The sequence below is a fragment of the Strongylocentrotus purpuratus genome, unplaced genomic scaffold (genome assembly GCF_000002235.5).
Source record: "Strongylocentrotus purpuratus isolate Spur 01 unplaced genomic scaffold, Spur_5.0 spur5_scaffold_3, whole genome shotgun sequence".
NCBI lineage: Eukaryota > Metazoa > Echinodermata > Echinoidea > Camarodonta > Strongylocentrotidae > Strongylocentrotus > Strongylocentrotus purpuratus.
The window spans coordinates 22,143,480-22,171,303 of NW_022145609.1; the positions used below are offsets into that span (position 1 = coordinate 22,143,480).

General features: G+C 36.3%; 1 protein-coding gene across 2 annotated transcripts; it reads right to left on the bottom strand.

Moving 5' to 3' along the window:
• Positions 1 to 408: 408 nt before the first annotated feature.
• LOC574740 (WD repeat-containing protein 78) lies at positions 409 to 27,801 on the bottom strand. 2 transcript variants are annotated; one of them, XM_011666470.2, is made up of 23 exons: positions 27,691 to 27,801; positions 24,692 to 24,929; positions 23,194 to 23,310; positions 22,323 to 22,393; positions 21,856 to 21,968; positions 20,951 to 21,132; positions 19,193 to 19,300; positions 18,116 to 18,185; positions 16,915 to 17,034; positions 15,977 to 16,092; positions 15,227 to 15,329; positions 13,912 to 14,114; positions 10,992 to 11,078; positions 10,359 to 10,436; positions 9,915 to 9,988; positions 9,193 to 9,334; positions 8,182 to 8,342; positions 6,992 to 7,079; positions 6,298 to 6,426; positions 3,580 to 3,677; positions 2,092 to 2,167; positions 1,410 to 1,487; positions 409 to 534 (listed from the first exon to the last, which is right to left on the bottom strand). In XM_011666470.2, exons 2-23 carry the CDS (start codon positions 24,905 to 24,907, stop codon positions 478 to 480), a joined length of 2,487 nt encoding a protein of 828 aa, XP_011664772.1. In that variant the 5' UTR covers positions 24,908 to 24,929; positions 27,691 to 27,801; the 3' UTR covers positions 409 to 477. The 2 variants fall into 2 exon arrangements, with proteins under 2 accessions (XP_011664772.1, XP_780217.3); XM_775124.5 differs by lacking the exon at positions 27,691 to 27,801 and adding an exon at positions 27,460 to 27,647.
• Positions 27,802 to 27,824: the final 23 nt, after the last annotated feature.

Consider the following 27,824-nt stretch of genomic DNA (forward strand, 5'->3'; position numbering starts at 1 on the left):
AGGTTTCACTGTAGTACGGTATGATTGACATTTAGGCCAAGTTTGGTGCTTTTAGAAGAATCTGAACCAAATATCCCTCACATCCCCAACTATAGGATCTGTCCATATGGTCAATTCTGACTTAGAAAGTGTAAATATCACATGTTTTGCATAGTTTAAAAAAAAAAAAAGTGATTCCAGTGAGGGGAAATTCGACTTATGCAACTTTGAGTTATGCAGAGTTAACTGTATAATATAACCACATTTTGAAAATGGATCACTTTGATCTCTACACACAAAATAAAACTAAAGTTGATTCCAACATCAGCAAAACCAATAAAATATTACCCTATCTCGTGTATGTGGTGTTCAAATTCAGGAACTAAACCCTGCACAGAAAACCAGCAATGAATCTGCTATATCTAACTCGTGGCTCGGCGAAAAGACTGGACGGATGGAGTGATGATGGGAGATGTACCCACACACAGACGGGATCAGCTAGGTTCTTAACTGCCCTGCAATGGTCTGCTCTAGAAGCTGCTTCAGTTTCTCAGACTGGAAACACAATGTTGGAAAGAAAAAAGAAGAGAAAAGAAATTGTTGACAGGAAGCTAAGGAGAACATGCAGAAATGAAACTTATGAAATGTGTGTCAAAATGTAGCAGTATAACGAGTTAAAACAATAACACAAAGGGGATAATTGCTGGAAATTTATATTTTCATTGCCCAGAGGCATGAGTGTAATACATGTATTAGGATTTAACAGTAGTACTCCATTACAACCTTGGTTACTGTTGGCTATATAATATAATATATATCCTGCCAGTTGGATTAGTCAAATTACTCTTTTAGATGGAGCAGCACTCCATCACCAAGAACAATCTTTGGTTTTTGGATGCTTCTCAGCACTTTAATACAATTGAAAACCTTAGATTACTCTCTTCTTAATCCCATTCCAAATAAAAACTAAGATTCTAAATTCATCATTATTATAAGAACTGATAAATCCTGTAATCTTCAGTTCAACAAGACTATTAAGTATTTGAATTCATCATCAAGTTATCTATGAAGGCGAGAGAGAGGATCAAGGTCTTAAAAGAAACCCAAAACTAAACATGGGTATTAACGGTTCATTTTGCTTCATATTTTCAACTTTAACTTAAGAGAAGACGGCTCTAAATGCCATCTTAGGCTATAGTATACAGTTGAACCTGCTTTAGTGACAACCTGTATACAAAGACCACATTTATTGTTTCCCTTGAAAATGGCTTCTCATTGAAACAGGTACTAAAGGAACCGGTCTACAAAGACACTTTTGTTTCCGTTGGCCGGTTGCTATAGACAGGTTTGACTGTATAAGAAAACCTAAACCAACAGGCAAGATTTATCCTTCATCATATCAGAAAGAATTGCTGTCCACTAATTCTTACCTGATCATCTCCAACTGGAGGCATACATCTGAGCTGATAGACAGATACCTGGCCCTCGCTGTCACCAACAAGAATACACTAGAGGATGGGAGGGGAATGAGAACAGGAGGAAGTCATTACTTTAAAGGGAGTGTAGCTTGGCAAATACTGGTTAACGCCATCTATGTCTTCCTTTGGACAACTGCATGTAAACGAATGGACTTGATTAACGGTACTCAGAGACTTAATCTCTACATTGTCAGCGTTTGCAAAACAGACCAAAGTTCTCGATCCTCACACTTCGGTTTCGCGTATATTGCACGCCCTTGAATACTGCAGTCGCGTCTCTGTAGTCGTATTATACCTGATTGGCCCTGAGTCAGGCCACGGGAAAGACGGGTAGTCTCGTCAGTCTACACTCCCTTTAAACCAAAAAAAGTATAATTAAAATAAGCATCAGGACTGAATGTCTATCTGCACGTATTCAATTGCAATCAATTTGACATCTGTTCTCAAAATGTCGAGGCGAAGAAATCAACTGGGATTTTATTTAATTTGCCAATGACATTTTGCTGAGGATTTGTCAAAATAAAGACAGTTCTCCAGAAAGGCATGGGAATTTGCTTGATCTCAAACAGGACGAGCATCTATCGCCTTTCAAATTTACCCGCAAAGGCAGAATCATCGTAAATACCATACTCACATCAGAGTTGTGGGCAAAGGTGAGACAAGACAGCTTCACACCAGGGGCAGGGACACTCACAATGATAGGGTCCAACCTAGAAGATATGGAAGAAACAAGCTGCTATTGTAACTATGGTATCATTACATACAAATGAGTAAATAACCGTTTGATTACGATGACCATTAACAAATGAAATGTATATGTATATTAACGTTTGAACTGTAAAATTGTTGTAATCTTTTGTATCGAGTTTAAAGAATAGAAATGTCTATAGCTTCAAACAGGTGAAGTTTTAATAATTGCTTGTCTACATTCCCGTGCCACGATGCTGATAGAAAAAAGAAATTTCACTATAAATTTCTAGCCTCTCCTCAAAATGTTGGGATGTGCAAGTGTCCTGCTACTTAACATCTAAATCCTGCCCTCAAAGAGGAATGCAAGATGAAGACGAGTTAAAAAAAAAAATATATCCTCCTATCTGAGAGATGGTTGTTTTCTTACTGTTCTGTATTGGATATTTGTAACAAGAGAGTCGGGTTCAAGCCCAGTGCAGACTTCAGTCATATTAGTATCTACCAACTGAAGAGTAAACTACAGTTAACCCTAACAGGGGTGATAGTGAGCACTAAAAAAAAAATAGGTTTTTTGTTTTCCCCTCAACCACGCCCCCCCTTGAGTAAAAAAAAAAAGAGGATTCGCGGGGAAAAAATGGCATCTAACAACATTTCCCCCCTTTCGAATAAGAAAATTGGGGGAAAAATAGGGCAAAATAGGGAAGAATAGAGAAAATAAGAGGGAAATCTGGAAAATCAGGATAAAATAGGGAAGAAAAAAAAATTGGTAAAAAAAAAAAAAAAAAAAAAAAAAATCTGGATTTTTTTTTTTTTTTTTTTTTTTTTTAAATCGGGAAGAAAAAATCGGAAAAAAATCGGGAAAAATCAAAACAATCGGGAAACCGATTTAAATCGGGTTTTTATCAGGCCTGCCTAAGTACACCGACGCAACCGAAACAGAAACATGTATAATAATCATTATTTATATTCTGGTGTTTAACAGTATGATGAAGTAACATATTGTCTGTTCAGAGCCAGAAAGGGTGTTAACTCTGTGTGAAAGTATATGACTCAATGCCCTTCTGGCTCCAAAAGAAGATATTAAAGAGTGGTGAGGTTTTACGTCATCAAAACACTATTTTGGAAATTCCTCAATTTGACCTTCATTTTCCGAAAGAGCATAGAAAATAATGTCCAAATGACGAAAAACCAATTGAATATGTAAAGTATTGGTTGTGACATGACTGTCTGAATTAATAGATTTCCTATATAGGAGCCCAGTGTTACTTTGCTCTGGTTCGAAACACTGAGTTTCGAAAAAATTCTAAAAATAGATTGTTATGACGTCACAGCTTCTGTACTCTAATTTAGTTTACCTGTTGGCTTCTACAAAGCGATCACATGCTAGGCCTGCCTGATTGAGACTTGTAAACAAACCACACAATGAACTTACGTGTTCACACTCAAATCCCAGATCTCAACAGCGCCCTCATTGACACATCCAAAGACAGTCGGTGACGTAGGTGACCAACACACGTCCATGACGGCTTTCTATTAAAAACATAACAAGGACACAGAAAATGAATTCAATGCACTGTCATTTCCAAGGATAATTAAATGTGCTTTGAAATTCTTAACTCAAATTTTAGGTCATGGAACTGTCACTCTTTCAACTATATACCGGTAATCAGGAGGTTTACTGAAAAGATTCACTTTCAGATTTGAAAATAATGGATGCTTAACTCTCCCCATCTTTTCAAAGGGTAATTACTGTACACAGGAATGGAAAAGCTAACTTCTACAAATGATTTTTTCTAATTTGATTTCTAAAAACTGAACTTTTTGTACCTATATCATTACTAAAATGAAATCAATATATTTGCCATATACTTCACAAAACTTTAATATTGGATGCAACAACAATCGCATTCAAGTTTCTTTGCATCAACTTATCAGAAGTTGACTTTTGGAAAACAAACTTTTCTGTATTTGGGCTAGATTGACGCTTATAACAAAAGGGGTATTTTTTGGTAACTTTTCTTTTACTGTTTTCATGCCCTACAGACAAATAGAGAGAAACAGAAAGAAGTTGTCAATAAAGAATTGCTTTTTTAAGTCATCTTACTTTGCAAATTTCTCTTAGGGGTGGAGAAATGAGAAATATATAGAATAAAGACACCTGTTCAATGTCTACGTATGCCCCAGAATAAGAGTCAAACCCATTTCAAAACTGATATTAGATGAAAATAAAACCCATCATCATTGTGTTTAATACTAGCAATTTGATATTTTCATAGTACATGTAGAATTCGACTATTCTAGTTATAAATAAGGCCTAAAGGAAACAGTTTAGAAAAGATCTAGATACAATACTCTGTATTACACATGATACAAAAGAAGAGAAATTTGTCAAATATTAAAGGTGTACTAGCTGGCTCCTGTATTTTACAAACAGACAAAACACAAACATGTAATGCACCAACTTGAATAACTAACATACTAGTAGATGAAAATATACCCAACTTCTTCTCGTGCCACATGGAGTAACAGTGTAGAAGAAGTTGAATGCTAATTATACCACAATATCACACCAGAATAAGTTCATGCATTTTCCAGAAAGGGGTTGTTAGTTGTTAGTTTGAACTTACGTAAATTGTTACCTCACCACCAAGTTTACAAAAATGTACAGTATCACAAACATGGAACAATAAAAGTATCTATATGGATCCTTATCTACAAATACAGGCACGATTGAAGATTTGTTCATAATGTCAACACAGACTGTTTTCATGTAAAAAATTCTAATGTGAGGATTGAAGCGAGTCTTTAGTTTTCAATTCTGAAGTTTGAATTTATCTATAAAAATCATACATTTTTCTACTCCACATATAGACTCTTTGTAATTTAAAAAAAACATCTAATTTTTCCTCTTAATAAATGTTATAGCCAAAATTATAAGAACTTGTGATATTCAAATTCAACTGTTAGAAAGATGGAGGTTCAACAATTATTACTTGACTATTTGATCTATAATTCTACCTAACACCTCTAGGTATTTGGTCTAGGACACTAGTTCTATCTCTAACAAGTTTTAACTAATATAACTACTACACAAATCAGAGGGAAATACTTTACCGGCCCATCATCCTTAGATTGGATTAAAACGTGCCAAAAAGTGCAAGTTTGTGAAGCAGTACACAAATAAAATGGATAAGTATAAATGGCATGAATAACAAGTGAGATGACATAATTGCAAGTGGTACAGAGTGAATTTTCAGTATGGAATGATAGTTGAGAAATCATCAAAGATTTCTTTTGCTCAAAATGAATTAGATATGAAATCGTAATGGGTGAACATGATTGTGAAGATCAAAGGGTGAAAATGAATTTACACGGTTAATATATGGAGTAAGAAGTGTATAATTATCATAATATCTGGAATGATCAATTCCATTTCTGAATATTGACCTTGATAATGAAACTAAATACATGATTTTGAAGAACAATCAGTATTCATACAGTTTCTTTTAATATAAGTATTACAGGAATTATTGTAATCATGTACATGCTGTACAGCAGTTTCATACATCATGAAAAATAAACAAGGGTACGTAGGGCTCAATACAAGAGGGGTTTATAACAAAAATGAACTCCCTAAAATTATTCCCAAGATTATACAACAAACAAACAAAATTAAATAAAGAGATAAAATTACAGCAGCTTTGAACATAGCGCACAAGAATTTTGTTTGAAGCACTAACACTACTCAAAGTCAAATCATAAAGTAATGCATATTAGCTAACATTTTCACACACACTGCAGGGAAGCAGATATCTTTTGCAATTAATGCAAGCTCATCGCAATATATATTCGCACATGTATTTGCAGCTTGTTTCCACATGCAGTTAAATTTGCGACCTTACATCAAATCGTGAATTCGTGGAAGTTACGTTCTTACAGAAATAGAACAGCTTATACAATACAGTCAAACCTGCTTTAGTGACCACCTGTCTACAACAAGCACATTTTTAGTTTCCCTTGAGAATGGATTCTCATTGAAACATGTACTAAAGGGACCTGTCTACAAAGACCACTTTCTGTGTTTCCCTTGGTCGGTCGCTGTAGACAGGTTTGACTGTACTAGTAAAGCCTAAGTATAGTAGAGACTTACCGTTGATGAGAAGAAGTTGAGAACAGGTTGAAGACGATCTTGCATCCAGAGACGGAGACTCCAGTCAGCGCTACAGCTCAAGAAGATATCGCTGATGAATGGTGACCAGCGAATCTTGTAAATAGGACCCTACATGTTGAGGAGGATTAAAATAAACCAGTAACATTGTTGAAGGTTGATGAAAAAACCGTGTAAATTTTGTACGAAATATTACTTATTACATTCCTTCTACTGTACTAACCCTCTAACATGCAACAAATCCTTTAAACATTCTTTTTAAGGGTGTCGCACACCTCTAATAGTAAACTCTCCCATCTAATTTTTGAAGTTTCCTAGCCGTTTTTCCATGAAAATAAGACATAAAACAGGCTTTTAAAAATGTGTCAACACTGAAATGTTTGGAATGGTATATAGAGCAGGGCAGAAAATGCCATGCTTTAGCCAACTGAATAGGTAGGAAATGTAGTTATTGTGGTTAGATGAGCAAGAGTGCGCTTAAATGACGCCTGGCTGGAATGCTCCCCAGGGAGTGGAGGACTTTGCATACATTGTGTGCTGGCAAGCCTGAATCAGATGACGGGGTAATAATTATCTTTAAAGTGCTTAGAGACATCAGTGATGTATTAAGTGCTACATAAAAGCGGAATGTTATTTTCATTATTATAAGCAATAGCAATTTTGCAAATCAACTTACCGTGTGGCCATTATAGGTATCCAGATACTGCTCATTGTAAGAACAGGAACACTTGTGAATCAAACCATCCTCTGTGCCTGCCAGGTAGCTGAAAGAGACGCAAGAATTGGGCAACATTCAAAGGAATGATCTTCCATAGAGTTGCGATGATTCTATGGTTAACCAAAATTCTCTACATCAAGTGGGAGAAGTTTCAACATTTTTTTAATACCAGGCTTTCATGGAATTCCACATTCTTTGAAAGTTAAGTCCCTTGCTTTACATGTCAAGCAAAGACTTATGGAATGGTTGACATAGAATTTTCAATCGCATTGTAGAAGTATTGATTGGTTTTGCTGTATTTCAAACCTTGCCTCAATGTAAAAATATAAATGCTAGCAGTTAGTCTTGGTTTTATTTTTGCTTATTGTGGGCATTCTTACAAGTTGGCAGAACGTCTCATCACAGGGAATGATGGTCCAAGCTTTACAAAGAACACATAGTAGGTATGATGGAGACTTAATGTATACTGTTGTGCTCTGATATAATTACAGGTACACGCAGGTGTTATGGCCTTGATTGGTTTCAGCATTCACAACTGCTACATTTCATGGCCTGTTTATGGTCTTGATTGGTCAAACATGAAAATCCAAGTAAATCATTCAAGGTACTATTTTCAGAATATCATTTTGAGAAAAGATATGAAAAGTTGCTCTAAATATAATCTATACTCTTTTTAACTTTTAAGCTTAAAGTAGTCACCCCAAGAATTAAAAGTGTTTTGAATTGATGCAAAATTAATATCTTTGCAAAAGGGAAGCCTTACTGATCAAATATAACAACTTCCCTCTTCAAAATATGTTTGTGGTCAGCAGTAATCATCTCTCAAAAATGAAATTTGTTAGAAATAGTTCTTTCCCCTTCAGCGGTCCTCCGTAGAGCGTCAAGATTCATGACGTCACATGCGAGACGAAGCTAGCCACAAAGCATTTTACGCCTTTCCATGATATCTATATGATTGTTCAGCAAATTATTCATGTTTTTGAAGAGAAAATCTCTCCATCGATATATAATTTGTCCATAGTTATCTGTCGTCGTGAATTTTCTTTGGGTGACTACTTTAACCTTGTTAAACCCTGTGTGAAATGAGTTCACACCCTTTAATCACTGAGCAGACAAAGTACCAGCTTTCGTAGTTGTTGGAGACTTACATGTTGCTGTCTTTTGGATAGAAATCAAAGGAGAATCCGGCAGCTTGTCTCGTGATGAAGGCTTCTCCCTTCTCCTTCTGGTCTTTGTTGGCCTGTGTGGTCTGCTTCTTGGTAGCCTTAGCCGTCTTCTTCAGTTTCATGAGCTCTGCACTCTCAAAGCCCTGCAACATAACATGCCAAAATAATTCATTAATTAGAAAAGCCACTATTCATACAACATCATATGATATCATCTCAACAACCTAGCACACAAGGACAAAAATTGTGTAAAATTCTTTAATAGTCTCTCAATTTAAATTGTTCCAGTGGACAATACTGCAAAAGCAAACAAAAATTGCTTTTTTACTTTAATGCGTTACTTCAATACCTTGTCAAGCTTCCTTGCTTATGATAGTTGGCCTCTGCATTTATCTTGATTATTTTTACTTACCTCCATACTTTCAAGCTTTCAATTATGTATTTTTTTTAAATATTTTATTTTGTGTGTATTAAGTTGTCACTCTTGATGTAAATCAATTATATTATATACTATTATTGTTATTTGAATGTTTTATATTTGATTTATCAATAAATGCAGAAACATCTGCTAAATGATTATAAATTTCAATGCTGTGTAATAAACTAATATCAATAAATAAATAAATCAAGTTATTGTGTAATACGCGAACCATATTTTGGCAGGTATTATAATGTATTATAGTACTTGTTAAGCGACAACTATTTATTTTTCTAAAGTTAACAGGACACTTCCTTTTTTTTCTCCATAAAATGGAAATACATAGTAAAGACTAAAGACATATTATTAGTATTAGCAGTGGGTTTGTGTTATAAATGGAAACAAAAATGACTTCACATTTTTGAGATGGCTTATGTCTAAGCATGTATTTGAATGAAGTTGTTTTGATATACATGTAGGTTGGATAAAATGTAAATATGATTTTTTATTTCTTGTTATAAATATTAAAATTGCACATTCGGACAAAGATATGGAGAAGAAAAAAATGACAATACCTTCCTGATCTGCCATTGTGCCACTCTGCCGTCTGTCGAGATTGAGACGAGGACCTCTACCCTCTCATCGTTTGATGACCCTCTCTCCTTCTCAACCCACTGCAGCTGCCACACAGGGGCCGCATGCTTGGACCGACTTTCACTAGGAGAGGGGAAATAAAAATATTAATGAGATTTGTAAGACACTGAGTGTATTTTTACATAGAATAGGCCCAACAAATCCCCTTTACTGATAATAAAGATTAGAAAAATTATCCCTAACTAATTAAACAGGGACCTAAATAGTCGGTTCTTAGAAAAAAGAGGCCAAAATGACCCAAATATTGTGAGTAAAGTCAATAAGATATTTTTTGAATCGGCATATACTTTTACCCCAGATAAGCCATTCAAACCTTCTCCACCAAAAATTCCGATTAAATCCCCGTATCTCCTATGGTATATAACAAAGCGACGGATCCTTTGGTTGACTTTTCTCATAATACATCATATGAAATTGACTTAACACTGGTGTCGCTAGATTATGTTGTGGATTATAAAGACAGCGTATCGTAATAACAATAATAATATGTCTTTGTTTCCTAGGGTAGCCTCATCTGTAATAATACGGTTCCCCAAGGACTCTGCAATCATATTATTACCCCAGCTATACTGCACAGCAAACTGTCTAAGTAGCATTATATGTTTAGAAATTGACATATTCTTATTGTTACTTTTATACTCACTAGCTGTCAAGAATAGGTTCATCACTTGAAGCTCTCACATTGTATATTGCCACCGTGCCATTGTAGAGACCAACCTGTAAAGTGACAAAGATATATAATAACAATAAATACTTCAAAAATAAAACAAAATAATTATATTATCAATTTGACAATTCTGGAAGAAGCCTTGACCGGTTTTGAGACTATGACAAGAAATAAATCCCAATTGTTGTACACAGCAAGATAACTACAAGAAAATGCAAATGTAATGTCTTTTTAATTTTTTTGAATATGACTTATTATTATTCAACAGAAATTCTTGCATTTTTGCACCTTGAATACCACCTAGAAAGAATTATACATTGTTTACTGTTGAACAAATTAACCTTGATGTACATTTTTTTTTTAAAGGTCCCATGAAATAAGTCAGAAGTAAAAATTGAATTTGCCTGAATATCTACTTACCGCTAACAGATTTGGATTTGATACAGAGAAATCCATTGCAGTCACTCCTGCCTCACAGTTGAACACTCTCTCTGGATACTGTGGGGAAAAAGATGCAAAGAAGGCAAAAGATTATGGTCATGCGAATACTCTAAAAACATTTATTGAGCAATAACATCTAATACTCAATACTCTCTCTATCTCTTTTTGTTTCCTATTTACTTATTCGACCCACTTTCTTTTATGTTTCTCTCAAGAGCACTAAATAATGACATTGTTATCAATGAGAATATGTAGTTAAAAGCAGATATCATTTGGTAACTGAAACCATTGCAAAATGCAAAGACAAAAGACCTACAGGCTGCAATGTTATGACAGCTCAACAGCTCTAAAATTCACAAACAATAAATTTACCCTACCGCAAATATGATGATTGACATAATTTTTATTAGACTTTCCAGTTCTTGACACATTGTATTTATATGGGAACCGGAAGTGCCTTTGCCAAATATACCCATGACTGGTGCTGCCCTCTATGGCAAAATACTGTAGTTGCGGTAGCAAGAATTGCTCTCTTGAACATGTGCATCTGTGTTATTCCTCTGAAAACGAGGCATCCATGAGAACGACACCAAGCAGACATCTCTTTCTTACCTCTGGGTTCTTGAGTGACCAGCAGCAGGCTAAGCCTCCTTTCTGCTCAGTGAAACCAAACTGACCGTAGCCGACTGCCAATAGATCCTGCCATGAAGAAAAGAAGGAAAAGAATATTAATTGTTTAAAAAAACAAAGAACAAAGCAAACAAACATATAAAATACAGGATCTAGGGTGCAAAATAATTTTTTGAATTTTATCTGGCAACATAGTAAATCAGTGTTTCACGTAGAGAGGCATCCAAAAGGACAATACTCAAGTTTCATATTTTTTAGCAGAAACTCTTACAGAACAAGGACACATTTCAGGTATGATTTCCCCATCCTTGTTCAAAAGCAAGCAAATTTTTCTAACATTTAGCAATAAACATGAACAGGAAATAGTGGATTGGTTTCTTTTTCTCTGGGAGATGGTAAAAATGATAGGTGTTGTCCCATATAAATACTGTATTTGCTGGCGATAAGGCCGCAGCGCCGTATAGGCCGCACCCCCAATTTTGACATTTAAAGTTGATACTCTAAGACAATCCCAAATACTGAGATAATTACATAAATAGAAAGCTTTTAACCTCCATAATAACATCAAATGGTGTCCACCCGACAAAACAAGTTTAGAATAATGAATTTATTCGAGTAAACTCTACCAAAATATCTAAGTCTGAAACCCGGAAGTGCACGTAAAGTCGGGCCTCTATCCGTGACGTCACGAACGGGAGTCATGGGCTCAGTGAGAGTGAATGGCAGTGATATCCCTACGTAAATGCTATCCTGTCAGAGCTTAGATTTGTTGTTGTTACGGAGTATATTTGATGGATTTTCTGTTTTCATTTGAATGAAGAATAACGAAGCAACATTTTCCAGTCGCTGATTTCTTTTTATATCCTCATATTCACCTATTTGGTAGAGATTTAAGACGAGTTTACTGCTTAGGAATTAAAGTTAAATCGTGCACTTAAGAATAGGCGGATGCATTATATTGTCATCAGATGTACATGAGCAGTTTTGTAAAACGAATATGTCTAGAACTATGATAGTACTTATCATAGATGTGTGTGACTGCCTCAAAAAGGATACAGTACCAGTTAAACATTTTATGTTGTAAAATATCAAACTTGAACGAGATCATGCAAGCGCGCTTCCTCTATAATATTTTGGCGAGTGATGCCGCTCTTGCATGAACGTTCGTGGAGCGAGCAGAATCGGGAGGTAAGACCAAGCCGCTGCTCTAGGCGCTGCTTGCTTGTGATGGAACGTACGTGCGCTAGTTATATGTTTATCGGCAATTGCAAGAGAATGAAAGCGACGTTGCCAGCTAAGAAAAACAACTAACAAAGACTTGCTCCTGACAACCGGTGTCAGAATTGGTAGATGAAGGATGTTCAGGGCCAAGGAAGGCGAAAGACATGGGAAAAAGGAAAAAGAAACCATCGGGAGATCGCTGTAGTGTATGGTAATGAACTGTGCATGGGTAGACAGCTATATACTGTTTACTCCGTGCCTGGGCCGATTTCAACACCAAAACAAAAATTACATGGTGAAAATATCGACTAATAGCACATCGTTGGCATGTATATGTCATAATTTTTAAAAGGGGAATTGATATTAATACTATGAAGTACTAGGGGAAGGTAAAGAATTGTACATAGAATTATGATTTATTAGACTTTTCAGCCTTTGAAACAAAAATATGCAGAAAATCGTATCACTCTGCACATGTTTGCTATGGAACATCCGGGTACGTGAATATACTCTCTCCCGGACGTGAGGTCATAAATAGTAGACCAGCGTCGTGACTGATTTTCTATGCAAAGAGAGGCGGATATTTTAGACATTTCAATTGAGGATTTCGAGTAGACAGAATTTTTTGTGATATACTAAGTAATTGAAAAACTTAAAAATAACATATACTTGCCGTAGGTAACAAATTAGGGGACATTTATTTGCTTAGAGTATCAACTTTTTAAAAAAAAAAGAAAAAAAAAAAAAAAAATTTTTTTGTCAAAGTCGGGATTTGATCTCTTGCGTACAAATGTTGATTTGACTAAAATCACTGCCGTAGACCGCTCGGCCATCCCGAACTGATACTAGCTTATGTAGTTTTTTGTGATGTATACATTGCGCCTCTCTCTTGTGTATTGAAATGGATTCAAAATAGCGACTTTGCGTGCTGGATACTTCGCGGCGGCTCCGTTAAACGGGCCCTTCTTTTACTTTTGCAATGCATTGGCACGAACTTAGATCAAGATCTATCGGCAGATGTTGTTTTTGGAAGTTTATTTTCGTCTTCATGTCAACAATGCAAGATAAAATTGTCGGAAGATGTGTGGAAATGTGTAGTTATTGTACCGTTCGTAGATCTAGTCCCATATGTGCAAATTCGTGCTGGTTTTGACTTACTTTTTTTTTTTTTACTCTTTCGTCGCATAGGCCGCACCCCGACTTTTTGATATTTTCTCTTCCAAAAATACTGCGGCCTTTACGCTGGCAAATACGGTACAACCATTCAGTACTTAGTTTGTACTTAGCTTTTTGGCAAACATTTTGAGTTAATTCACACAAAATTCACCTGCTAGGGAAGAATTTCATATTTCTTGCACTAAATTTAATGTATCTTTTGAATCCTCTCAGAAATGTGATCATGCATTTAATGGCCACGACTGAAGTGAGTGTTTCTGTAAATTTATGAAATTTTCTGTACAGAGCAAATTAGAGAGGTGCTCGCAAGATACGTCACAATTCGTGTTTGATTTCTTGTAGCTTCAAAAATGAATTACTTTCTTGTTTTTAAACAGACTTTGCTCAAACTTTCACTGAACTGTTCCTTTCATTTTCTGCATTTTATTAAACCAAATTATTATCAGGGTGGACTTTCCCTGTAACATAGAGCATTACCATATGCATGGTTGGACATTCTACTTACCCGATTGCCTTTATTCCATGCCATACAGCTGACATTCCGTCCTTTGGTGAGACTGCAGGAGTAGGCCCAGAGCCTGTCAAGGTTGGGACCTAGCTGGGTCAGGTTGACCTGGTTCGCTGCCGAGGCGGGAGGGGGTGCTGCTGTACCGCTGGTGGGTAGCGAGGTTTGGCTCTCCGTCTCCTCTGGTTCTACTCGGTCAACATCTATGGAAGATTGAAAATCAAAGTGTTAGGCCATTTGGTGTTAGTGTTAGTGTTTGGCTCTCTGTCTCCTCTGGTTCAACTCTGTCAACATCTACACAAGATTGAAAATCAAAGTGTTAGGCCATTAGGTGTTAGTGTTCGGCTCTCCGTCTCCTCTGGTTCAACTCTGTCCACATCTACACAAGATAGAAAATTAAAGTGTTAGGACATTTGGTGTTAGTGTTTGTGTTTGGCTCTCTGTCTCTTCTGGATCCACTCTGTCAACATCTATGTAAGATAGACAATTGAAATGTTAGGCCATTTGTTGCTTAGTGTACATTTCAGAGGCCGTCCAGGAGATACAGTAACTAGGAAGTGTAAGTACAGACGCCAGTGTCAATAAATCAAGGTCCGAAGTGAGTGTTCAGTGTTACCCCTACGTGTGTTTCTCATTCTACCACTGACTCTGTCCACATCTAATGTAGATAGAATAAATTTCTGTTATTGACAGAAATTACACGAAACTGTGCTTACACAAGTACATTACTGCTAGTAGAAGAATCTGTGTCAAAGCACAAGCATTGTGTTAGAATTCACTGTTCAAATGTCCTTCTTGTGTTCTACTCTCAGTCGCTTATGATTCTTTCAACATCAACAGAAGATAGCCCTCCCAGGCAGGCAGTGGTTAACTTAAAACATGTATAGCCTAAAATTGATGTTCCTTTCAAATATCTAGAAGGCAAAAGAATTATCAGAAATCATGGACTGAAAATCAACATATCCTGCACGTGTATTAATTGATACGACTAGAACAACATGAGGCCATACTCTTCTATTCTCTTTTTGCTACAGACCTGTCTATAGCGACCGCCAAAGGGAAACACAAAAAGTGGTCTTTGTAGACAGGTTTCTTTGATACATGTTTCAATGAGAAACATTTTTCAAGGGAAACAAAAAATGTGGTCTTTGTAGACAGGTGGTCACTAAAGCAGATTTGACTGTACCAGAACTATACATTACCTTCAAAAGCTCTTCAGTAAATTTAAGAAAGTGGCATTTAAGTACCTTCTTGTTTTGTTGTTGTTTCTATGTTTGTTTAATTTTTTACCATGATCAAAATGACTGTATCTTACCTGGATAGATAGGAAGGTTCCTATAGGCAGCCTGTTTGTGTTGTAATATGTTTAGTGTGACAACTCTCTCCATTACAAACATGTCTCGTTTCAGCTCCTCTGACTGCAAACAGATCAAAATGCATTCATGGAATTATAAAACATTTCTATCTTGTATAAAAATTATGGGGATGACACAGAAAACTTGCATTGATTGGGGTAAACATAATATGAAGTTTAAGCTTCTACCAACCTTAATATTTAGTAGGCAAGCTTTCATCACCTTATGTGGACTTTCTCAATTATTGGGAATGTTTTTATTTTTCAAATGCCACTTTAAGGCACTTCTACTACCAACATAATTGTATTTATAATGACTTACTCTCATCAGATGTGAGCATTACATCTTTGATAAAAGGAACCATTTACTTGAGTTTTGGTGTCTATCTTTTGATTTGGATGCTAAAAAATGACATTACATGGACATGCATCACAGCCAAGATTATAACATAATGCAAGTTAATTTTCAATAAATATTGAATTAACTTTGTGTACAAAATAGATATTAGAAATTCATGAGAAGAAAAAAAAACCTTAAATAAGCCTAACGTATCCAAAGTAAAATCATAATCCGAATACTTATCAGAGAGTATAATGCTGCGCCCTGAATAACTCATCATTTATGTACTCCATGTTCAACAAATTGGTTGGACATACTTGACAGCAAATTAAGAATTACATGCACATGTGCATGTACAAGTAAGTACTTACAGCAAGGATTTCTTCTTGTGATTTTGATGTGGATTCCTTTGCTTCTTCCCCTACACCTTCGCCCTCTCCTATTTCCGACTCCACCATAGATGCATTCACCGTACTTGTCTTACCGTCTGAAGTGAAAAGAAAAAGAGAGTGTGAATAAATCATAAGATAAGAAGACACAGCTGTTGAGTAAGATTGGCAATTAAGATCAGTGCTCATTTGACCCAGTGCAATAAAACACCATCTCATTAAACACAAATAATGGCTGTATTTACGTACTTCGCATTGCTTATTTTGCAATACCAAATCATTGTTTTTCATTGTGATATTCATTAAAAAATAATAATCACCAACCTTACCAACAAGTCCTTTCGGACTTGTTACTTAACCTTTTTTACAATTAAAGAAAAAGTACATTAACCCATACGATTTTAGTACTACTTTTCAACTTCTGCATTGAAAAATGTTAACTTGATTATGTATTTCATTCTTTATTGTAAGATTATTTCACAAGTGCATTGATTGGTGTATGACAAATCTTTCACTGTAAACGTATGAACCACAGTGATTCAAGTTGCGAAATTAAAGAACATTGCAAAAATGTATGACAAGATTTTATACAAACACACAATGAAAAAGTGGTAAATGCTAATAAAAACAATTTAATGGCATTGCTTTACTTATCTTGATAAATACTAATCCATATCCTCAATGTATTTCTCTAAATCTTTTAAAGTATTGCTGTTCGATGTTACCATTGATATATTGATGATGGTATTACAGTGTATTATATTGTAAATATCTGATTACTTTGTAAAACATACAATTTCAGCATCGAGGTGCATGTCATGTTTTGTTTTTAATAAACCAACTCGTATCAGTTAAATTACCGGCACATTTCAAGAAATATGCCACTATGAACAAATCTAGTACCAGGTAATTATAATTACCCCCTTCTTTCTTTCCTGACCCTTCTTCTGCGATGGAGCTGACACCGGACTTGGTACTCTTGGGTCTTTCCGCCGTGCTCTTCTTATCTTCATCGGTTTCTCTTAAGTCATACTCTTGAGCTGAGGATACCAATGGATAAAATGGAAGAACGGACAAATAAAAATTTTGCTCATAAATTATGTACCCTAGATGCAAACATATTGCGTACTTCGACTAAAGACAAACTGTATACTGAACTCATCAACTCATTGACTTGTAGATACATGGAGACTATTATTGTGTCTTGCTGAATAGGAAGGTTGCCTGCCTTGGGAATATTGCTCATTCGAAACCTTAATAATCTAGATTTAAGGAGCACTTAATACAAAATACCGTCTCTAGATGCTTTACAGATATTCTTCCCCAGGTCATTGGATTCATTCATGCACAATGTGCACCATCTCCACTCCCTGGGGAGTATTCCTACCATATGATTGATGTGGGCCAGTGGGAGCATATGGCAATTACTAACACAAAGGGTTTTGTCATCCTACTATGTCCCCATTTCTCTCCTGGGTATGAAGTGAAAAATGTAGATTCATGCCTTGCCAAAGGACATTAGTCTTGACTTGAAATGCGAAGGTCATGGATCGAACCCATGACCTTTGCATTTTAAATCAAGTGCTTAAACCAATTAACTACGACATCTCTGAAAGAGGTGGTGTCATGGCCGAGAAATACCATCAGATCTGAGACTGTGCTTCTGGTTAAAAGTCATAAAGTTCAAGAAATGAGAAGTCAGGTATCATAAACATCAAGATGAAAAATATTGAAAAAGACCAACAAATTCTGAAGAAATCTGTGATATATGTCACAAATACTAAGTATATCATTCAGAGAACTGTCAAGGTACATGTATTTACAGTATATATTTTTGCCTCCATTAATCGTTGATCTGGAATACATGCAAGCTGTTAACCATGATTAAACTATTGTACATTGTGAGAATCCTGATAAACCACTCACTTACAGACCAATACTTGCGAGGAATATTACTGTAATATTTTGTAAACAAAAAAAGTGAATTTATACCATTGCATAAAAAGGATTATTATCTTAACATTTTGTGAATAAATATAGTGAATTTATACCATTGCATGTTTGAATACACACAAAGAGTATATCGGAGGAATCGTATCGTACCAAAATAATTTTACTTACAGCCGTCTTTCTTTTCTAGGTCTTGGTATGTATCATACATATCCCAATTTGTTACTGTTGTTTCTTGGTCCTGTGATTGATACAAAAACGATAAACATGCATTTGTTTTGATTCAGCATTCTTTATTTATATATTACAAAGACACTTGCATGATATGAAGGAATTATTGTAACTTTTTCATCACATTAAATGCAGTACTTCTTATAGACTTCTGTGCCCCTGTTGCATAAACCTTCCCATTAATGGCATCAACTCCCATGGCAACATCACTCAACAGCCAATTAATTAAATCATGGTGTCCATAGTAGTTACCATTAATGGCAAAGTTACCATCAATGGTAAGTTTTATGCAACAGGGCCAACAGCAGGAGTCAGATAATGGTTGAGATGGACTCCCCCCACCCAAAGTATATTGATAGCAGTGGCTTTTACAAAAGAAAATTACTCATAAATTAAACACAAGGCTTTCAACATCCCACTAGGAGCCCAATTCTCTCCTGGATATGAAGTGAAAACTGCAGATTAATGTCTGGCCAAAGGACATAGATATCATAACAGTGATTGAAACCCATCAACCCCTTGCTTACACAGTCATGAATGATATCAGATCACTCTACTACAACACTTTTGCAAATTAACCCTTTCAAGACAGGGTTTGTTTTTAGGGTTAAATTGATCACATATTGTTCTTCAAATTGGCAAAAATTTCTTTTTTGCTACATTGTTAAAATAAATTGTCTGTGACGACATTATACGTAGGCAAGAACGTTGTCAAAAATTAAAAAGAAATTGTAAGTTTTGATAAAAAATTAAAACAAATTATTATTTTAATGTCTCAATGTGTTGCCAGTTTTAGGATTTTAAAACTTACTTCCCTTTTTAAACTTTATGGCATCAAACACAATATAATCATGAAACGAAAATGAATGCAGTGCGTGCAATTTTTTTTTGCTCTTTCTACTCAAGCAATATGGCATATTATTTAGGGATTTGAACCAAAAGATATTGAGCCAAACCACAAAATGTAGATTGATTGTCGCAAAATTAATGAAACTGTCGTAACGTAGGTTGACTTACGACATAGTTGACCCTAGACGTCTGGATATCCTTGTTTTTAGGCAGGTCATTGAACGTCTGCATGCCCCTCTCGGCATATCTGTCATTTCCATCACGGCTTTTGCAAAGCTGCAAATAGAAACAAAATGACTCGCAATTGTGAAAACTAATACCCAACTGGTGTTCATTCTAGTTGTCTCATTTCCTTGCTAGCAACATCATGGCACATATAAATGTAGCATACCATAGGTAGACCTTTGAAAATTTGGTAGCTAATATATCTACATATATATATATCTCTTACCACACTGGAAGGAGGATACATCAAAATTACAGATGGTGAGTCTTTTCATGATAACATTTTCTTGATTTCTTTTGTTAAGACCTTTTTGTATTAAAGGTGAGAGAGAAAAAAAATATATGAATGGATGATATGTTTATGTCTGGGGAATACTGTGAATACGCTGGCATGTTTTATATCCATTTTTACAGCAAAATTTGTAATTTGTATAGGGATGGGGCCTGAACTCTTTGCATCATACTAATTGTGAAAATATAAAACAACAGAAGCTAATTGCTCTGACTACTTGCATCTCTCTCTATAAACCAATTGGTCTCTTATCAAAACTGTCACTTTACCTCTTTGTATTTCTAATTATTGGCTTTGATTCTGACATAAATTTTTATAAACTGTGCATCACATTCACAGAGATGCCAACCCTATAGGAGGGCTGTCAGTAACATTTACCAAATTTGTCCGTAACGAATGGGGGTCTTTCCGGAACGCGAGACACTGCAGCATAATTTTCGCGCGAAACGTCAAACACCCAATCACTCTTACTGCATTTCGAACCTACCATTTTTAAGTCCAAAATAAAGATGTGCATGAAAACGTTTTTAAAAATCGGTTTGCAGTCAAAGGATCTCCTCCTCGGGTACTCGCTCTTTTGAATGAATCCATGATAATATTCAGGAAGAAAACACCTTGTTCAAGCGTCGAACCACAAATTCGAATCCACAGTCAAATGGCAGAACTCGTATTCTACACACGCACACGTACACTCACCACTACCACAGACACACCAGCCCAGGCCGCTAGGCCCGGCGTTCATGAACAACAACACACCGTATACCACACTTGCAATGCGCCCGCTGAATCACCGAAGTCTTCGCTACTATACTTTGAATGGGTATTGCGGGCGCCACGCGCACGATCATCCACCACCATGCTCCCCCCAAAACGCACGACCGCACGTAGCAGTAATGACAGCGGCCGTGTTGTTTCACAATTAAACAAGATGGCGGCGGATGGACCATGTGCGCGAAAGTGCCTATCCAGTGTAGTCAAATTCAGTGAACTTATGAGTAAATGCGTGCGACATGCAGCACAGGCTATGTGATAAGGCGGCATTCGCTATAATGTACTTTTATTTATCGTTTCCCCGTAACCTTTTGATTGTTTACCGTAACGCCGTAACAAGAGCATTAAAACCGTAACAAATACGGCGAAACCATAACGGTTGGCATCTCTGCATTCATATTAGCACCCCAAAAAAGGAGTGCATGGACCAGATGACTATTGGTATCTCTCTGTCTGTCTCTCCCTCTCTCTCTCTTTCCTCTATCTCTCTCTCTGTCTCTCTTGCCCTCTCTCTCTCAGCCAATAACCCTCTCATGAGAATCCTTACATTACCTCTTTGTATTTCTCATTCTTGCTCTCTCTCTCTCTCTCTCTCTCTCTCTCAGCCAATAACCCTCTTGTCAAAATCCTCGCATTACCTCTTTGTATTTCTCATTCTTGTCTCTGATTTCCGACGCATCCTCCGCGTCCAAGGACATGCTGACTCCATTGATATCGAGGAGCCAGATCGTGGCCGTCTCCGTCAGGTGGATGGGGATGTGCTTCTCAAGGTCTTCTTCCGTTAGATTCTCCTTCGTCTCCTCCCTTCTCGTCTGGATATCTGGTGTATGAGATGGATGACGATAATCAGTTATAACTCTTTCATCTTTCAGGGCCCTATCTTATAAGGAGTTGCGATTGATCGAAATCATTCGCATGCCTCCAATCAATAGCAAATTTGCAGTCTCCTATCTCTTATGTACATAGTTGCGATTGATATCATTCACAAATGAGTTGTGATTAATATCAACTCATTATAAAACGGAGCCCTGAGTAATAAAAAGTTCAGACTTTTTGATATTCTATCTAATCATTTAAAAAGGATAAAGAGGTGGTTGTCCTTAATCTACTCCAAACTATAAAGCACAAGGTAAATTGAGTGCCTATTATAAAAACATCGAATCAGATTCAATGCAGCAAAATATAGGAGCATTCTTTGATATTCCCAGAACTCTTGCATATTTCCCAAGCTTTTACTCTTTGCAGCGGCATTTATAATTATTTTCACTAGAAACATTCCATATGTTATATATATTAAAAGCAAACCCAAAACTATTCTCATTTGCAGTTAGTGGCGAAGAGATGAACAAATAGGTCTATATACCTTTCACAAGATTCCTTTTTTTTCTCCAAAGTATTAAAATGGACATAATAGCAATAAGGTGAATTTCTAACGTGCCTAATACTACGTTCCTAGGCACCATGGTCATGTTGTCCTAGCAGCCATAAGGTAAAGCATTTGTGCTTTAATGCATTACTGAAAGGGAAACATCACAATATTTACCTTCTAACCCACTCAGCATATCTTTCATAGATGTAGGCTCAGCAATCTCGTCTGTGAATGATTCAGTGTTGGATTGACTGGAGGCATGCGACATACTGGCTCCAAATACAGATCTATCGCCATACAGATAAAAAGGGGAAGAGGAGAGCTTAACTTTCAAAAGCAGAAATGAGGACAGCTGATACACTCTTAAATATCAACATACAGAAAATAGTTAATACGAACGAATATTAAATTTAAAAAATATGTTTTCCAAGATGGAAGATTTCCTGAGAGATCATGTAAGGTACAATCAAAATAATTAAATGCCTCTCAGCTAACAAGTCTTATCTCCCTTCCTCACAAGTTATACTTTGTTCATCTGTGAAATATCTATATTCATGTAGACTGTACATATTCATAAGTTGATTGTTAGTTTATTGTTTATTAAAAATGTTCATAAAAATAGAAATAGCAACAAGTAATACCTTGTAAATGGCCCAGCAAAGCTTGTTGTTCCAGTCTGATAAATGGATGCTTGTGACATGAGATCGGTAGGCTAGAAAAAAAATAACAAAAACAGAGGGGGAAGAGAGAGACAGAGAGAGACAAATTAATTAGACACATGTTGGACAATATCGGATTGATAAGGACATAAAATAAGGTTACCATGCAGACTAACGATGTCTGATTCAAAGTGGAGGTGAAACTAAATACAAGTTTGTTTACCTGTGCATAAATCGGATAACTCTTTCGGGGGCGAAGAGATGTAAAGAAAGAAGGGCAAGGGGGAGGGGAGATAAAGATGGGGTAGACAGTGAGGCAAGAAGGAACTGAAATATCATGCAATAAACTGAAAGCTCTTTTGATAAATATGTAGCATGAAACAAAATTGTTAGTGATCATTAGAGGAGAGTTCATATCTCATGAAGAAAGCAGGTCTGCCACACCATAACAGAACTTTAATGACCATCATCAAAACAGGAAATGCACCATGATTACGTGAGCCACTTTTAAATGTATCAATTTGATTAATGGATACCCCATGAACAGCTTTAATAGGATAGAAAATGAAAAAAGAAAATGAAAAAAGAAAATGGATCGGACCTACAACATATATGCATTTATTTTCAAGATATTGTACATTAGTTCAGTGATTACTGTAATTTGTTTGTAATATAAACATGTTGCTTGTCCATATAAAATGCATACTGCATGGCTAAACTCTCACTCTATTGAATTATAACAGTTTTTCTGAAAAATGTCATTTCATTCCCACAAGTGACTGTAAGCCAGCCGGGAACTTCTTTCCAAGCCGGACTTATCCTAAAAGAGCCAGATATTTGTTTAAATACTCACGGTCCCATGACTTGATTCTCCTGGATTGAACAGCTTGCTTTGCTGCTGTTTGACTGTGGCGGGGTCTGCGGCAAGCAGCGGCTGTGGGGTGACATCATGACCCTCGTCATCCAACACCTACACAAAGGATAGACCAGAGGGGTGTTTCACGAAACTTGTCATCAGTGACAAATGACAGTTTTTGTTATGAGCTACAGAAATCCTTGCTTCTGATTGGTTATCAGCAGATTTGTCACTGATTTTTGTCATTTGTCATTGGAAAAAGGCTTTGTGAAACGGGCCCCCGTTCATGGTTAGCACTTGTCCCAGATGACCCCGAATATCCACAGATCTTCAAACCATGAAGAGGTCCCACTTGGTACAATATGAAATAATCACTCCTACAGCGATGGAGGTGCTACATAAATAGCCTTTGTTTCCCCTTTTGAAAGAATAGTTCCACCTGTGTATCATGGAGTGCACTGCTGTGCATAAATGAATAATGATTGATTACATAACTTTAATGAGCACATATCCAGTGTTTTGTCTCCGTGTATTTCACAATTTGGTCTGCAATGACTTTTATCTGCTCATGCTCAGACTGCAACTGTGAACTGGCTTAATTGAAGAGCAAATCACAGCCGGAAAGGAGGTCATTAATCCACATACTTTGACACAGAGTTAACATCCTTCTGGCTCTGAACAGATGATACATCCCTAAGAGATATTTCTTTGTGAATGATTAATCAGGACAGCTTAATGTGATGACAAAATTCTACTTTATAAGCTCCCATTTCTGCGACACTAGGGGAGCGTTTCACAAAGACTAAGATCAACTTTTGCTCTCACTTTTATGATTTAGATAATATTTTTTCCTTCAATAATGAATTATCAAAAAAATGTAAATTCTGTGGATTTGTGGCCATGTTTTGTACGTCCCTTGAGAGACTAATGCCTGTAATTGGTGAGAGCAAACGGTGGCAAGAATGGCCTGCCATAGTTAAGTCCAACTTAAAGTCGATCTTAGTCTTTGTGAAACACTCCCCAGATCATGATAAATTGTATCACTTCATTTGTTCATAGGCAACTTTATTTCTTTATGGAGATCGATTCTTTGTCCTGCCAGACAAGCGACTTGCTTGCTGAAATGAATAAACTATTGAAAGTGCCAGAGACAAAAAAAAAATATTTAAAAACAACCAATAACAGAATACAGATACCCGGTACTTATACTGCATGATGGCATTCAAGCTGAAATCGTTTTGTATGTCATGTTTTAGGAGTCGAGTACAATTAAAGATAATCAATGTCTCAAAACTTCTGAGATTTTTTCTTTGAAGTATTGTATGTAACTTAATTCATACCGTGCTTCCACTTTTATATATTTTGCATACAAATGTTGGAAAGTAACTGAATAAGACATTAGAGGACCACTTTGCTTTTGGCAACATAATGTACGCCTTAATTAACACTTGGTTTAAAGACTTCCAGGATAAGAATTTATAAAATGAATTTTCACCTGAATATTGTGGACTTTTGCCCCTGGAAGCTTGTGGTGTTCTGTTTTGCTATCGATCCCAATCTGGCTCTTTCTGCTGGAGTTGAGGGTTGTTCTCGACCCGATGCCCAGGGTCACATTGCGTTCCTTGCCAATCCGATTCTGGCTAGTGGAACCGCTGATTTTGCTGCTCTTCATGACGTTGGAAGCGTTCTGTCCTCCAGGTAGTTTTAGCATGGTTATCTGCAATGTTTAGGCTCTGTATTAAGAATAGGAAAGATAAAGCAATATTACTAGCACACTACAAAACACCTGCTACCATAGAAATAAATCTAGCCATTTTTCATTTTTTTTTTATATTTAAAGAATGAAACTTTGAAAATGACTGTTGAATCTTTTTATCCAAGAAGTGATAAAAAAGTATTGGGCAAGATTATCTTGGTAGTGATTAGGGCTGCACAATACTGCATTTTCGTCTATCGCCAATTTGCGATAGACCACATTTACCAAAAATGAAACTGGTAAACAAAACAAAAAATGTTGAACTACTGCCCAGGTGTGTATTTTCGAGGTCGGCTAAGATGCACAAATATATTTCAAGTTCACCCCAAAAATTCTGATTAAAAATAAAAAGGAAAACATCCCGTCTTTGAAGAACAAACAACATTTTAGTCAAGGCTCTAAAAATGTGCTGAATACAAGGGGGATAAGTCAAGCTTATTAGGGATCGTTTAACAATTTAAATCTGAGATACACGGCCCTACGTGTTATCAGCATCTGTGATATGGTGTAATATTGAATCCCTAAAAAAATTGCACTTCAAAATAATCAAGAAGTGCCTCAAAAAAGTAAAAATCTTTGAGTGACCGGTTTTACCTTACTCGTTTTCCCCAATAGACTGTAGTGTTATCGGTTTTCAAAATTTGTAATTCCCATCATAAATATCTTGATAATCAGATCGACTTGTATGAGTCATGGGGTTCCTGACTGACCTAAAGGTTTATAATTATCATTGCAGCATGAGCTAAATCCAGAATTTTGTTTCAGAATCTGAGACAAAGTTACCGGATCCCTTTAATTACCAAAGCACAAGTGGTAGCTTTTATTTTTGTTCAGTGTCTGGCCACATAATCCTCCAATCTCTGTGTTGGTTGAATTGGGCAGCTACGTGTATGCTGCTGCAGTGTGCATTATTCTTCAATTCATGAAGCCTGCAAGAAGAAGGTGCTTTGCCGGCATGGGCACTCTAGCAATTTTCAAAGATATAGCATTAGTATCCGGTAAATAAAGGTTAATGCATCATAGTCATAGATCCAAAAGTCTACCTCTTTGTCTTTGACTTCTCTTTTCTTAGATCAAATGCTTCAGTGCTTCATTTTCGTCATACTTAAGGTACAAACTGGAAACTTATTCTGAAATATTCATTGATTTTTCTATTTTATCATACCTGCCAACATTTGAAAATGAGAATTAGGAATTTTTAGCGCGGTATGTCTTCGAAAATAAGAAATCTGTACCCTTAACAGACGTTTGCACGTGCAGCGGCAGTGTAACTGGCAATACGCGGTAAATCTGTGTAAAAAAGTGAATACAAATTCGCTGTTCAATCATGCAGCCCTTCAACGCACGCAATACGTGAACTCTCACATTGCGGCACATGATAAAACAAGCTTAATTTGGCTTAAGCAACAACAAACAAAACAACAAAAACAAATCAAAATTTTGAAAAAACAGAATATTCCGCATTTTGGGGTCATAAAAATCCAGAAAAACAGAATAGACCTACTAAGGACTATTCGTAAGGGTTGGCAGGTATGTTTTATGTAGAATATTCCACATTTTGGGGTCATAAAAATCCAGAAAACAGAATAGACCTATTCAGGATTATTCGTAAGGGTTGGCAGGTATGTTTTATGTGTGTGCAATTTTAAGTGTGCGTCTCCTGTTTAATTAAAGCTTGACATGTCAAAATACTTACTTACTTTACTTACTTTAATCCATCGATGCTTGTAGGGCAATGCCTGTTCATCGATCATTGGGTTAAAAACATTTCCATCTCCATGGTGTATTAGTTACGTAGTCTAGACTATTGACTTTGCCATATTGAACTTAAGTTGTGCTTATATTAAGTAGATCTAGACCCTCTCTCACTTAAATTTGCAGCCACTCGAGCGGATCGGCCAATGAGAGCACGTAAACTAGTTCTACAGCGCTCAATGAGCAAAGTTCTTAAAGAATAAAGAATAAAGACAGTCCACATAAACTAGCTCCTTGCACAAATATCTTATAACATTGAGTGAATGGAAGACAGCGATAGCCAATAAGAACAGCCCTTTTCATCGCCAATGTAGTACAATGAGAGTGCGATTCGTCGAGATCGGATGAACGTTCTGCGCAGTTCTACGTTAACCCCTCTCACCAAAACAAAACACACAAGAAATCACTTCATTCCGACACAGCGACAGACTCAATATTTCTTTTATTAATAAAATAAAATTAAAAATCAGGTCAAAGTAACTCAAACTAGGGTCTACCATCTAGACCCTGACCCTGGCCCTGTCCAAAAAAATCTAGTCAAACTCAAACAAAGTCAAACTCAAACTTCAAAGACAAAGAGTCAGACTCAAAGTCAAGTCAAATTCAAAAGTCAACGATTAAACGCCTTAAATTTCACTTTATTATAGACTGATGGGAAATCATATTTGACCTTCCTTTATTCATAACCTCTTCAAATCTCATAATCTACTTAAAACAAACTTACAATAACAAATCCATCCATACAAAATTACCTGCAAATCCCTTTGTACAGTCCCACTTGATAAAAATAGCGTGTTGTTTTTCAATACTCGGCTCTAGCCCTGCGATTTACCGTGGCTCGCTCAGAAAAACTACAAGCCGTCTGAGTTGCCATGGGATGCGGAGTTTTCTGCCGCAACGTCACTTGTACAGTGTCTCTGATTGGTTAACTGATCGGTTGTCGATTCGCTTTTCAGTTTTACTCTAGTAAAATATATTCTTACCCTTTAACTTTTTTATGATGACCTCATCATAAATCTAGTACTTATTTTAGATGATAGGAACATTTTCACATTTTCTTGAAACAAATAACAATTTCTATCTTGATTTTAGCGGATACCTGTAGCGAAGTGTTTCA